The 13,740-nt window shown below is 35.4% G+C and overlaps 3 protein-coding genes across 5 annotated transcripts; 1 reads left to right on the top strand and 2 right to left on the bottom strand.

The window, feature by feature from the left end:
• Positions 1–3,415: 3,415 nt before the first annotated feature.
• Positions 3,416–4,948, bottom strand: LOC149615371 (zinc finger BED domain-containing protein 4-like). Its single transcript, XM_089857125.1, has one exon. The coding sequence runs from the start codon at positions 4,946–4,948 to the stop codon at positions 3,416–3,418; it is 1,533 nt and encodes a 510-aa protein (XP_089713251.1).
• A 257-nt stretch (positions 4,949–5,205) lies between these two features.
• LOC149615370 (TBC1 domain family member 20-like) lies at positions 5,206–7,245 on the bottom strand. 2 transcript variants are annotated; one of them, XM_089856709.1, is made up of 3 exons: positions 6,856–6,948; positions 6,332–6,764; positions 5,206–6,262 (listed from the first exon to the last, which is right to left on the bottom strand). In XM_089856709.1, exons 2-3 carry the CDS (start codon positions 6,753–6,755, stop codon positions 5,586–5,588), a joined length of 1,101 nt encoding a protein of 366 aa, XP_089712835.1. In that variant the 5' UTR covers positions 6,756–6,764; positions 6,856–6,948; the 3' UTR covers positions 5,206–5,585. The 2 variants fall into 2 exon arrangements, with proteins under 2 accessions (XP_089712835.1, XP_089712834.1); XM_089856708.1 differs by having other exon boundaries at positions 5,210–6,262; positions 6,827–7,245.
• A 745-nt stretch (positions 7,246–7,990) lies between these two features.
• LOC149615369 (zip homologous protein 4-like) lies at positions 7,991–11,250 on the top strand. Of its 2 annotated transcripts, none has more exons than XM_089856712.1 (8): positions 7,991–8,274; positions 8,618–8,744; positions 8,814–8,872; positions 8,942–9,016; positions 9,083–9,207; positions 9,280–9,513; positions 9,584–9,763; positions 10,411–11,250. In XM_089856712.1, the coding sequence occupies exons 2-7, from the start codon at positions 8,636–8,638 to the stop codon at positions 9,723–9,725; spliced, it is 744 nt and encodes a 247-aa protein (XP_089712838.1). In that variant the 5' UTR covers positions 7,991–8,274; positions 8,618–8,635; the 3' UTR covers positions 9,726–9,763; positions 10,411–11,250. The 2 variants fall into 2 exon arrangements, with proteins under 2 accessions (XP_089712838.1, XP_089712837.1); XM_089856711.1 differs by having other exon boundaries at positions 7,992–8,285.
• The last annotated feature ends 2,490 nt before the right edge of the window (positions 11,251–13,740 follow it).

Raw genomic sequence — 13,740 nt, 5'->3', positions numbered from 1 at the left:
TTCTTCCATAGCTCAATACACATCACTGCCACTACTATAATTTATATTTATAGACTAATGGCAGCCCATTATATTCTTCCATAGCTCAATACACATCACTGCCACTACTATAATTTATATTTATAGACTAATGGCAGCCCATTATATTCTCCCATAGCTCAATACACATCACTGCCACTATTATAATTTATATTTATAGACTAATGGCAGTCCATTATATTCTCCCATAGCTCAATACACATCACTGCCATTACTATAATTTATATTTATAGACTAATGGCAGCCCATTATATTCTCCCATAGCTCAATACACATCACTGCCACTACTATAATTTATATTTATAGACTAATGGCAGTCCATTATATTCTCCCATAGCTCAATACACATCACTGCCATTACTATAATTTATATTTATAGACTAATGGCAGTCCATTATATTCTTCCATAGCTCAATACACATCACTGCCACTACTCCAATTAATATTTATAGACTAATGGCAGCCCATTATATTCTCCCATAGCTCAATACACATCACTGCCACTACTCCAATTAATATTTATAGACTAATGGCAGCCCATTATATTCTCCCATAGCTCAATACACATCACTGCCATTACTATAATTTATTTTTATAGACTAATGGCAGTCCATTATATTCTCCCATAGCTCAATACACATCACTGCCACTATTATAATTTATATTTATAGACTAATGGCAGTCCATTATATTCTCCCATAGCTCAATACACATCACTGCCACTACTCCAATTAATATTTATAGACTAATGGCAGCCCATTATATTCTCCCATAGCTCAATACACATCACTGCCATTACTATAATTTATATTTATAGACTAATGGCAGTCCATTATATTCTCCCATAGCTCAATACACATCACTGCCACTATTATAATTTATATTTATAGACTAATGGCAGTCCATTATATTCTTCCATAGCTCAATACACATCACTGCCACTACTATAATTTATATTTATAGACTAATGGCAGCCCATTATATTCTTCCATAGCTCAATACACATCACTGCCACTACTATAATTTATATTTATAGACTAATGGCAGCCCATTATATTCTCCCATAGCTCAATACACATCACTGCCACTATTATAATTTATATTTATAGACTAATGGCAGTCCATTATATTCTCCCATAGCTCAATACACATCACTGCCATTACTATAATTTATATTTATAGACTAATGGCAGCCCATTATATTCTCCCATAGCTCAATACACATCACTGCCACTACTATAATTTATATTTATAGACTAATGGCAGTCCATTATATTCTCCCATAGCTCAATACACATCACTGCCATTACTATAATTTATATTTATAGACTAATGGCAGCCCATTATATTCTCCCATAGCTCAATACACATCACTGCCACTACTATAATTTATATTTATAGACTAATGGCAGTCCATTATATTCTCCCATAGCTCAATACACATCACTGCCAATACTCCAATTAATATTTAAAAATAAATAAATAAATAATCACAACAATTTTTTTTAACAATAATGCCACTTTTATTTATTTATTCATTCATATAAAGATAATTTCAGTGCATTTTATTTTCTTTTCTTTTGTGAAATACAAATTGAATTATTATTTTTTCAACACAATTAATTTAAAATTAAAAGTAATTAAGATATTAATTAATTAATAAAGCTAACAAGCCTAGCAACAATGTATTATCATTTAATTTAATTCAATTCAATTCCATGACAATTAATTTTAATTTCCAGTTTGCTTGCAAAAGTATGAAAATAGCTCAATGGGAATATTTAATTTTTAATTGTAACATTTTAACTTTTAATTGAGCTATACATTGAAATAATTAGAAATCAAATCAAATATTATTTATCACAAAGGGTATACTTTTAACTAGGGCTGTGCGTGTACTCGAAAATGACGGGTACTTGAATTCGAGTCCGAGTACTCGGACTCGGACTCGAAACTGGTTTTCCTAGGACTCGAACGGGTACCCGGGTCCTTGACCAAGGCCTAAAATTACCCGTTTAGGGCTTGTCGAGTCCATTTTTCTTTACCAACTTAATAGCCAACTTTATCAGCTACTGATAAAAATGTTTTCATATTTAAAAAAGTTAAAATTACTATTAATATTTAGTTTTGAAACAGTTAGAAAAAAAAACAATGTTTTAAGAGTAAATTTGACGATTTTTGGGCTCGGATTAAGAATTTTGGGCTCGGATTAAGAATTTTGGACTCGAAACCATGTTTTTTGGACTCGGAAATGGACTCGAAGTCACTCGAAACCATGTTTTAAGGACTCGATGGACTCGGACTCGAAACCTAAAAATGAGGACTCGCACACCTCTACTTTTAACTTTAATTTAATTAGCCTTATTCCTGATCAGCGCCACCTACCCATAGCGGCGATTTTGAGAACTACTGTAATCGGCAAGCCAATCAGATGTCAGTTAATAATTCTGTTATATTAAATTAACTTTATTTACTAACGGATTGTACATATAAATTAACCATATTAACGTCATAATAAATATATTTAATGAATTTAACTACGTAGTAGGCCTGTGCGGGTAGTGATTTTTGGGTTTCGGGTCGGGTACGGGTAGTTGAAAAAACTTCCAATCGGGTATCGGGTCGGGTACCCGGATTTCTAACGGGTACTCGAATAATTAGGCCTAGCTAAATTACCATTAGTCGGGTGCTTTTCGGGTAGCAAAAAAATCATATCGGGTACTTATCGGGTTGAAATACTTTTATTATGAAAGACTTGGATACCATTATGGCGAAAAGTACAAAAATAAGACGCTATAGCTTTTAGCGAGGATTGAAATAATGAATAATACCGTTATAAACTTATGATAATACTGAGAATTGTGGAAAAGTCTACTCAAACTTAAGTTCTTCTAAGTTCAAGAAACTTTGCCTGGTTGAAATGAAATTGTTGTTTCCCACACTTGGCTGTTCTTAACTTGTCATCTTTTATATTTTTTATTTTTTCGACCTCTTCCTATTTAGATTGTCGTGCAATAGGGTTAAATGTTCCAAATGATCTGGCAAGATACTTTCTCTTCGTTCTGTCATGATGTTTTGACTAGTTGAAAACTCCCTCTCGCTAGACGCAGAAGACGCGGGAATCCCCAAATAACGTTGAGCCAATTTAGCTATGTTTGGAAAGTTAGGCTTGTGAAGCTTCCAATATTCGTATGCATTGGATTTATTTGAAATGGTCTCCTCGGTCAAGTACACATCAACTTCATCAGTTAGACTTGCTTTATCCTTCCTAGCTTCAGCACTTTTTTTGTTGACATGTTTCCATAGCCCTGTTAATTCTGCTACAGGCTCTGCTTTGTCATTCGCGGTTTCTATGCTATGGTCGATTTGAAATTTGCTAATTTTGGTTTTTAAAAGTCCTTTGACTCGTTTTTTTTACTTCTTTGAAAAGGAGCACATCTTTAAAACGGGGATCCACAACCATAGCGATTAAGTAAAGCTTGTTGCTTATGTAGTCAGGAAAACGTGCTTTTAAATTCTTCAGGTATAAATTTGCTATGTCTTGGCATTCATATTTTCGATTAGTTGCAAGTTTAATCATTTCTTGTGAGATGTAGTGTAAGGCTGGGAATACCATTGACATTGTTGGATAGTCATCAGCTGATAGATCTGCTGTTGCAACTTCGAATGGCTCTAAGACATCCATAAGGCCTTTAAGGACTTTCCATTCAGAAGGGGATATAATTTCTATATTGTCCATATCAAAGGAAAGTCGTGTAACGAAATTTCTTAATTCCCACATTCTTTGTATCATATAGTAAGTGGAGTTCCATCTAGTTGAGACATCTTGAATTAGGTTCTTGACTTTGGATCCACCTTCTTCTTGCGCTTTATTAAGCAATATAGTAGAGGGACCACTTCTTTTGAAATGGCCTACAATTCCCCTGCATTTGGCCAAAATAGCACTTAATTGTAGTTTGTTGACTTTAAAGTTATTTATTCCATCTTCAACGCAGAGTTGTAGCGTGTGACAAAAACAGGAAACATGGTTCCATGTCGGTTCATCTCTTATGGCCTTCACCATGTTTGCAGCATTGTCTGTTGCAATGTATATTGGAATCTCTCCTGAAAGGTGGCTGTCAGGAATGAATTTTGCAATTAGGTTCTTCAGAGCAAGTCTTATGTTAGCTGAAGTGTGGTCCTCCTCGTAAGGCATGCAAGCGAAAGTACGAATGACGGGGTCAAAGTCTTTGGTCACGAAGTGCGTCGTTAGGCTCAGAAAATTATGGTTTGATCGCGATTTCCAGAAATCCGTCGTAAATGAAATGCTTTCCACAGCCTCAGGCTTGAAGATTTCGTCAACTTCTGTTTTCAATTCTTTCAGCATCTTCTCATAAAGCTGAGGAATGACTGAACGGGAAAATGTTGTGCGCGAAGGTATATGGAACCTTGGTTCTAAAATGTGAAGAAGATTGGAAAAACCTTTGTCTTCAACAATTGAATATGGTTGAAAATCCATGGCAATCATTCGGCCAATAGCATTAGTTATTTCTATAGCCCTTGGGTGTGATTTTGAAAATATGGTGGTTCTCTTAAACGCCTCCTCTAACGTTGGTTGCTTGGTTGCGGCCTTAAACTTCTCCACTTCCAATTGAAGTTTCTTGTAAGAGTCTTCATGCTTTGCCCGAATGTGATTCCACATGCTAGACGTGTTTCCAGCCTTGATTTTAAGTTTCACATCGCAAATATTGCAGATGCAATCGTCACCGGATTGATGAAAGTGTTGCCAAATTTTACTCTTATGTCTTTTGGGTTTTGAAACGCTACTTTCACCCTCATCTGCCTCCGAACTCTCTTCCAATTCCATGTCTTCAGAATCATCTTCAGAAAGTTCATCATATACATCCATATTCCCTTTACGTTTACTCATTGATAATAACTTGCAATTTCGTAGCGTTGGGAATAAAATTTAACTCCCAAAATTTAACGCAAAAATTTCTACCTTGAATTTCTATCTAGCTGTAATCACTTGTTTTTCATCACTTCGTTTTTCTCTAGACTCATGGCTTTGTTCACTTCAAGTTTTGGTTTTAGTTTGAGTTTGAAGAAGGAAGAAAGCCAGGCGCCTAGCGCCCTCACTGGTGGTTTTAGGCGCACCTTCCCAAGCCGTCCGCTCCACCGGAGTGCCAAACCAATACCCGATTGTCCTAAGCCTTGTCACGGGTAATGAGCGGGAAAATTTAAATATTCGAATAATTTCGGGTATTAAGAAATTAAGTTTTCGGGTATCGGGTCGGGTACCCGACCCGATACCCGACCGGGTAATTTTCGGGTACCGGGTACTCGCACAGGCCTACTACGTAGTCGTGTGATTTCGGGTATCAACGCGAGCGCGCGATTACAATCTGGTGACGTCATTTTTGGTAAGACCCGAGAGTGCCAGTCAGTGACGTCACCAGATTTTAGCGACTTCTGATTGGCTTGCTGATTACAGTAGTTCTCAAAGTCGCCGCTATGGGTAGGTGGCGCTGATCAGCAATAAATAAGGCTAATTGAACATAAAATATTTATAGGCGTTTACTGCAAGTGTAAATTTGATACAAAACAGCGAAAGTTACGACAAGTGCCGCTACTTTAACCAAAGGAATAGTCCAAATTGGGAGAAATCTAGAAATGGTTATTCTACGCGTTATTTTATTTAAACTTGGGTTATAACGAACTCGAGAAACTTCCCATTGTTTCATTTCATCTTTCAGATCTCGGGGGGAATATTTCTTTAACAAATCCTGAGCTTCGATTAACAATTTATCGAAAGGCAAATCGCGATCGGGTAATTTTGTAAGGAAACTGTGAACGCAAGGCATTTCGCAATCTAGATCCATTATTTCATCTTCGAAGTGTAAAACAATGGCTGCTGAAAGGTATAAGGACATCCAGGGGTCACTGGACAAGAAGAAATCAAAGAGTCTAACAACATCATCGTATTTTACTAAGACGTGACCAAACCACGTGATAACCCAACTTAAACAGAACATAACACCAACTTCGGATTTTTCTAAGAAATCCTGTAAGGCGTCGCTAACTCTACCGATTAAAGGATATATGTGTTCGATCATTTTTGACGTGTTTTCCATCGTTTCTTCCATGAAAACGCTTAAATGATTTGTCGAAAGCTTTTCTATTATATTAAAGCCTATTTCTTCACCTAAAACCAGTAAAAACGTCACGCAAATATCGTGGTAACCTAAAATAACTCATTAATTAATTAGGTTTTAACGAACTTAATTTTAAAGGTTTTATCGATCAATCATACCTTGGTAATAATGTAGCTTTGGATGTTTAATTAGTATTCTCATAATTAAGGCTACTAATTGGTCTTGCATTGCTAATCTTTGCTGTTCTTGGATGCTGGGAGGGAAACGTTTTAAACTACGATTTACGTCGAGTACAACTTGCGTGTAATAAGGATGGCTTTCAATTTCAGATTGCGATGGTTTGGGTGATGTGGCAAATATGTCGGCTTTTATCAATTTAGGCCAAACTTTTCGTCTAATGTCATCAGAAACTAGTCCGTATTTCTCAGTCGCGCATTTTTTAAGACCTTTTAAGCTGTTATCGCGTAAAGCTGACATAATTTTGACGGTTTTAACCTTTTTGGAGAAAAGATAGGCAGTTTCTTGTTGTGATGGGTCATTTTCATTTAGGGCGATTTCGGATACCTCGTTCGAATCTGACATCTTTCCGATCTAAAATTTGTAAAATTATTGTTTAAAATGCATTAATTGTTACGTATTTAATCATTTCTAACCGGAAATTAACGTCAAATTACAAAATAACCTTGTGTTTACGCTAAAAATGCTAAGCCTAATTCACTGACTGTGCGTTAGGTAGTAACTTAGTAAGCAGACGATTATGGTTTATTTCCAGGGCAGGGTGAGAAATAAGGCGGTGGCACTGGGCAAATGACCAGTTTAAAAATTGCTTTGACCAGTTTATTTATTAAATGCCTGGGGGTCTAGTGGTCACCGTGACCACTTTTTAAATTCCCCTTCTTTAGGAAAAAAAATAAATTCCCAGTAGTGGGTTATAGAAATTAATCCATTTCAGTGCAGCTCATACAGTATGTAGAAATATTAAGTGGTCATTGACCAGTTTTTTAATTGAAACCCTTGGGCTCTACTGGTCAAATGACCAGCTTAAAAAATTTCTTTATTTCTCACCCTGTTCCAGGGCTGATTTTCGAGTCTACAGCAGGCTTGGAAATAAGGTTTATTTCTGAACTAGTCCTCCGGACCAGTGACCCCTGATGTCTTAAATATGAAACTGGTCCCGGGACCAGTGACCCTTCCCCAATTTATTTTTCTACTGGTCCCAGGACTTGTGATCGTTCTCTCTTCTAAAAAAATCTCTCTCGGCTTATACACAACTGGACTCCTGGAGTCGAAATTCATCCGCCCCATACTGGAGTCCGCCTCCAATATATGGAACCCGTACCTCATCCAAGATATCACTCTCCTTGACAATGTTCAAGCGAGAGCGTCCAAACTCCCGTTTCAACTTCGCGATTTACAACGGTCTGACCGCCTATCGGCTTTACAGTGGCCCAATTTACAAACTCGCAGATTATACCTCGACCTTGTGGTCTTATACAAAATATTGCAACAACCAGACCAATCTTATTTCGCCTCAATGAAATCAACCATCACGCGTGGGAATACCCTGAAACTACATCTCCCCCACTCAAAACGTAACTCTGTCAAATTCTCATTCTTTCGTCGTGTCATCACTCCCTGGAACAAACTGCCCCAAGAGATCGCTTCCGCTCCATCGCTGGCGATCTTTAAACGGAAGCTCCGACTCCACCTGATCTAACTACAAAAAAACTGGCTATATGGCACCAAGCCCTAGCCTTGACCCGGACCCAGAGCAAAAAAAAAAAAAAAAAAAAAAAATGTTAAAATGAAAATAATTAAATAGGTCCCCATATCAATTTTTAATAAAACTAGGAATTAATAAACTAGTCATTGGGACCAGTGACCCTCACGTTGTGAATAAAAAAAGTGGTCCAACTGGTTTTTGACCTGTAAACCTGTCTTATTTCCTAGCCTGGTCCTGAGTCCTCTCTCTGCGCGCCGCCCGCCAAAATATCTCCCGATTCGAAATAGTTGCATTTAGGGGTAACTTCAAATTCGCTTTACGTAAGCACCGAAATTTTTGAAAACCAATTAGTCTCGAGTTTCGAAACAGATTTTATCGGTAATTTAACGGTAATTAAAGTAGATTTTAATTTATCTCAAGTTTTTAATAGTTTAAAACCCAAAAAGCACCATTGTTATTTAAAGTTTGAAATTGAATCTAGCCTATAGAGCTATTTCAGAGGGGGTAATGGCTACGTCAACAATGCTATTTGCCCATAGAGAAAACCCTCACAAAATGGCCGCCCTACACTTTCAAAGGCAGGCCCAATTTTCGTAGCAGACGAAATTTTTCCCCCACTGAAATAGCTCTATATCACTAGCCCTAATTCAACGAAATTGAACCTGGATCGCTAAGCCTAATTTTCAAACGAGGCCCAAATTCTTTTTAAATCTGATTTCAGTGATTTCAACTTTCTAAAATGACCGAGTGGATTCATTGTAACAATTGCTATTGCAAACCTAGCGTTGACAAAAGCTTTAATTTGACCAACTGTAGGCATTTATACTGCGAAACTTGTTTAAACAAAAGTTAGAGAATTGAACTAAACCAAATTTAAACGAACCTTGGTTATAAACGATATAATTTTCTTTAATTAGACAACAGAAAATGTTTCATTTGCGAGACAGACTGCGTTGCCATTCCCATAGCATCGGAGGTTAAATTTGATTTTATCTAACACTTTAATTTAATCATTTCTAACTAAATATAATTAATTCTCCCCCAGTTAAAACCAGAGGTAGCAATGTACCTTAGCAATCCGATGGATCTAGCCAATAAGATGGTGAAAGACATGAAAAACGTACTGAACTCCCTTATATAATAATTAGGCTAAAATTAGGTTAATTAAATCATCTTAAAACGCTAGGTTGTAGACTTTCAAAATAGCCAAATGGCTAGACTACTATCCCACAAACAACGAATGACAGATAAAACTATGCACCTCTTGGATGAATACAAAAAAATCTACAATGAAAATAGGGATCTAAAACGGTAATTATACAGTTGCCTTGAACAACAGCAACAACATTGCGTTATTAAAACTAATTTTAACGTAATTTAAAGTACATTGGAGCGTCAAAGACAAGAGGACAACCAACTTAAACGCAACTACGAAACAATTTGTCAGGAATATGAGCAAACTCGCAAACAAAACGAGCTCCTGAAAAATCAAATAAAGCAACAGAGAATTGCCATTCTGAGCAACTGCAACGGAAACGGTTCTCAAACTAGTATGGATCGTCCATCACCTAGCGGCTCAATCGCCGAAACTCCTAACAACTTTGACAACAACTTTAGGCAATTATGTTTTCCCCCAAATTAATTAACGTGTTTAACTTAATAGATTAAACTTAAATTTTAAATTTAGATTAACTCCGGGAAGCAATGGCTGTTTAGTGCGACTCACCTTAGAAACTCCACCATTCGTTGGACCAATGCGTCTTATTCGTACATCTTCGAGTAATAATAACCACAACACCGGAACCACCCCAAAGAAGCCCACAAAATAGAGTACAATTTGGTCGAAATTCCTCCCAAACTCAAAGAGGTAGTCCACTTAAAGGTTTTGGGGTTTATCTAATTTAGATTTAATTTTAATTAAATTAAGTACGTATCTATTAAAGGCGGAGGTTCCGGCAGTGTTTTTCAAACCCCATTTCAACCCAACTCCTCAGAAAATTCTCGTCCTTATCCAAAATTTCTTCCCTAACTCGACGTGTTTAAGTTAAAGTGTTCATGCAGGAATAGATTTAACTTTAGAAGTAGGAATGGAGAACGGCGGTTAGTTTTTACCTCAGTCCGACTCATAGACCACCCAGTATAGAATAGTGTACTAAGGGAATTTTTGAAGGAAATATCAATTTATTTAAGCCTAATTAGTAATTACCCGAATACCAGGCAAATAATTTTGGGTACCCACACCGATAACTAACTATTCGTCTAACTTTTAATACCTGACTACTACCCTACAACCACAAAAATTCGGGTACCCGCCCCGGTGCCCGATAACAGTATTTTTGATTACCCGAACCTGATTCGAAATTGAAAAATCACTACCCGCACACCCCTAATTAGAAAATATCTTTGGTTTTTTTTAAACTTTTCGAACTTTAAAATTAAAACACTTTTCCCGGTTTAATTTTAATTATTAAATATTTTTACGCCCATTTAAAGGATTTTTTCTTCTAATTTCAGATCGCTTTACACTGCCGTTTAAAGTTAACAAGAATTCGACTTAATCTTTAAGTCGATATATAACCATTTTTTCTAAATATTCCTGTATCAAAATTAATACATTTATCTATTATTTTTAACTATTTCTGTACCAAAATGTAAACATTTCTTTCACCTATTTTTGTATCAAGATGAATACATTTAACCACTATTTTTAACTACTACTGTATAAAAATTAATACATTTAACCATTTATAATTAACTATTTCTCCCAATACATTTAACCAATATTTTTAACTACTACTGTATAAAAATTAATACATTTAACCATTTATAATTAACTATTTATCCCAATACATTTAACCAATATTTTTAACTACTACTGTATAAAAATTAATACATTTAACCATTTATAATTAACTATTTCTCCCAATACATTTAACCAATATTTTTAACTACTACTGTATAAAAATTAATACATTTAACCATTTATAATTAACTATTTATCCCAATACATTTAACCAATATTTTTAACTACTACTGTATAAAAATTAATACATTTAACCATTTATAATTAACTATTTCTCCCAATACATTTAACCAATATTTTTAACTATGACAGTATCAAAATGAATACACGTAACCACCAATATATAACTATCACTATATAAAAATGTTTAACCAAACCCCCTCCATTTATTAATAGTTTAATCAATATATTATAACTATTGCCTTATCCAAAAATGTGTATTAAAAGCTAACTACCACTAAAACTGTACCAAAATACATTACAAGAGTACTACTACCACCTTATCAATGTAAAACACACGTTAAAATAAAGAAAAAGTTAAAACAATATTACCTCTTGGAACATCACTGCCATAATCAAAGTTTGAGTCGCCATTATACCGAACAAAATCCTGTTGAGCCGCATTATTATACTGTTCCTCTAAAATCCTTTCTTGACGCTTTTTCATCTGCTCCAATTGCATTTGGGCCGCTTCTTGTTCCTTCTATATCAAAAAGAGTTCAATTTGAACTAAAGGTAAAATTCAGGTACCACAACATTATCTTTTATTTATTTATTTATTTTTTCTTTCAAGCTATAATGTTATGTTACCTGAACTTTTTCTTTAAATAAAAACACGTCAATTCTTTTAATTAATTATATATATAAAAATTCTTTTAATTAATTATATATATAAAAATTCTTTTAATTAATTATATAAAAATGGACTCGGTGTGCCCAAGCCTAAAAAACAAAACGATAAGAGTTTTTTCCAGTTGACTGAAGCGCGGATATTTTATTTTTCTATATAATCTTAAAGACAATCTGTATTTTACTACTCTTTAGAATTTAATTCAATCCCCTGATTTTACTGGTAATGGATTTTTTTCCTATAAATTAATTGAAATTAAATATTACTTATCTCAGATTTTTCATGATAAAATTTTACGAAAATGGAATTGTTGTTGTCCATTTTTATATAATATCTGTTCCTTCAGTCTTTATCAGGGTGAGAAATAAGGCGGTGGCACTGGGCAAATGACCAGTTTAAAAATTGCTTTGACCAGTTTATTTATTAAATGCCTGGGGGTCTAGTGGTCACCGTGACCACTTTTTAAATTCCCCTTCTTTAGGAAAAAAAATAAATTCCCAGTAGTGGGTTATAGAAATTAATCCATTTCAGTGCAGCTCATACAGTATGTAGAAATATTAAGTGGTCATTGACCAGTTTTTTAATTGAAACCCTTGGGCTCTACTGGTCAAATGACCAGCTTAAAAAATTTCTTTATTTCTCACCCTGGTCTTTATTTGTATTAATCTATTATAAAATAATATTTGCCTGAAATGCGAAATTTTTCACTTCTTGAAGTCTCTTGGAAATCTCTTGAAGTCTCTTGGAAATCTCTTGAAGTCTCTTGGAAATCTCTTGAAGTCTCTTGGAAATCTCTTGAAGTCTCTTGGAAATCTCTTGGAAGTCTCTTGGAAATCTCTTGAAGTCTCTTGGAAATCTCTTGAAGTCTCTTGGAAATCTCTTGAAGTCTCTTGGAAATCTCTTGAAGTCTCTTGGAAATCTCTTGAAGTCTCTTGGAAATCTCTTGAAGTCTCTTGGAAATCTCTTGAAGTCTCTTGGAAATCTCTTGAAGTCTCTTGGAAATCTCTTGAAGTCTCTTGGAAATCTCTTGAAGTCTCTTGGAAATCTCTTGAAGTCTCTTGGAAATCTCTTGAAGTCTCTTGGAAATCTCTTGAAGTCTCTTGGAAATCTCTTGAAGTCTCTTGGAAATCTCTTGAAGTCTCTTGGAAATCTCTTGAAGTCTCTTGGAAATCTCTTGAAGTCTCTTGGAAATCTCTTGAAGTCTCTTGGAAATCTCTTGAAGTCTCTTGGAAATCTCTTGAAGTCTCTTGGAAATCTCTTGAAGTCTCTTGGAAATCTCTTGAAGTCTCTTGGAAATCTCTTGAAGTCTCTTGGAAATCTCTTGAAGTCTCTTGGAAATCTCTTGAAGTCTCTTGGAAATCTCTTGAAGTCTCTTGGAAATCTCTTGAAGTCTCTTGGAAATCTCTTGAAGTCTCTTGGAAATCTCTTGAAGTCTCTTGGAAATCTCTTGAAGTCTCTTGGAAATCTCTTGAAGTCTCTTGGAAATCTCTTGAAGTCTCTTGGAAATCTCTTGAAGTCTCTTGGAAATCTCTTGAAGTCTCTTGGAAATCTCTTGAAGTCTCTTGGAAATCTCTTGAAGTCTCTTGGAAATCTCTTGAAGTCTCTTGGAAATCTCTTGAAGTCTCTTGGAAATCTCTTGAAGTCTCTTGGAAATCTCTTGAAGTCTCTTGGAAATCTCTTGAAGTCTCTTGGAAATCTCTTGAAGTCTCTTGGAAATCTCTTGAAGTCTCTTGGAAATCTCTTGAAGTCTCTTGGAAATCTCTTGAAGTCTCTTGGAAATCTCTTGAAGTCTCTTGGAAATCTCTTGAAGTCTCTTGGAAATCTCTTGAAGTCTCTTGGAAATCTCTTGAAGTCTCTTGGAAATCTCTTGAAGTCTCTTGGAAATCTCTTGGAAGTCTCTTGGAAATCTCTTGGAAGTCTCTTGGAAATCTCTTGAAGTCTCTTGGAAATCTCTTGAAGTCTCTTGGAAATCTCTTGAAGTCTCTTGGAAATCTCTTGAAGTCTCTTGGAAATCTCTTGAAGTCTCTTGGAAATCTCTTGAAGTCTCTTGGAAGTCTCTTGGAAATCTCTTGAAGTCTCTTGGAAATCTCTTGAAGTCTCTTGGAAATCTCTTGAAGTCTCTTGGAAATCTCTTGAAGTCTCTTGGAAATCTCTTGAAGTCTCTTGGAAATCTCTTGAAGTCTCTTGGAAG

This window comes from Phalangium opilio, unplaced genomic scaffold (assembly GCF_054372755.1).
Source record: "Phalangium opilio isolate 3A_F unplaced genomic scaffold, DU_Popi_V2 ptg000217l_1, whole genome shotgun sequence".
In the NCBI taxonomy this organism is placed as follows: Eukaryota; Metazoa; Arthropoda; class Arachnida; order Opiliones; family Phalangiidae; genus Phalangium; species Phalangium opilio.
Note: the sequence above shows the minus strand (reverse complement) of the source record. Positions and strands in the feature narration are given on the sequence as shown.

Bases quoted from the DNA above. Each gene is read 5' to 3' on its own strand.
- LOC149615371 (XM_089857125.1), bottom strand. From the start codon at position 4,948: ATGAGTAAACGTAAAGGGAATATGGATGTATATGATGAACTTTCTGAA.
- LOC149615370 (XM_089856708.1), bottom strand. From the start codon at position 6,755: ATGTCAGATTCGAACGAGGTATCCGAAATCGCCCTAAATGAAAATGAC. The intron at 6,263-6,331 runs GTATGATTGATC...GAGTTATTTTAG, and splicing joins AAAGCTACATTATTACCAAG to GTTACCACGATATTTGCGTG.
- LOC149615369 (XM_089856712.1), top strand. From the start codon at position 8,636: ATGACCGAGTGGATTCATTGTAACAATTGCTATTGCAAACCTAGCGTT. The intron at 8,873-8,941 runs GTTAAATTTGAT...ATTCTCCCCCAG, and splicing joins CCATTCCCATAGCATCGGAG to TTAAAACCAGAGGTAGCAAT. The intron at 9,017-9,082 runs GTACTGAACTCC...TTAAAACGCTAG, and splicing joins TGGTGAAAGACATGAAAAAC to GTTGTAGACTTTCAAAATAG.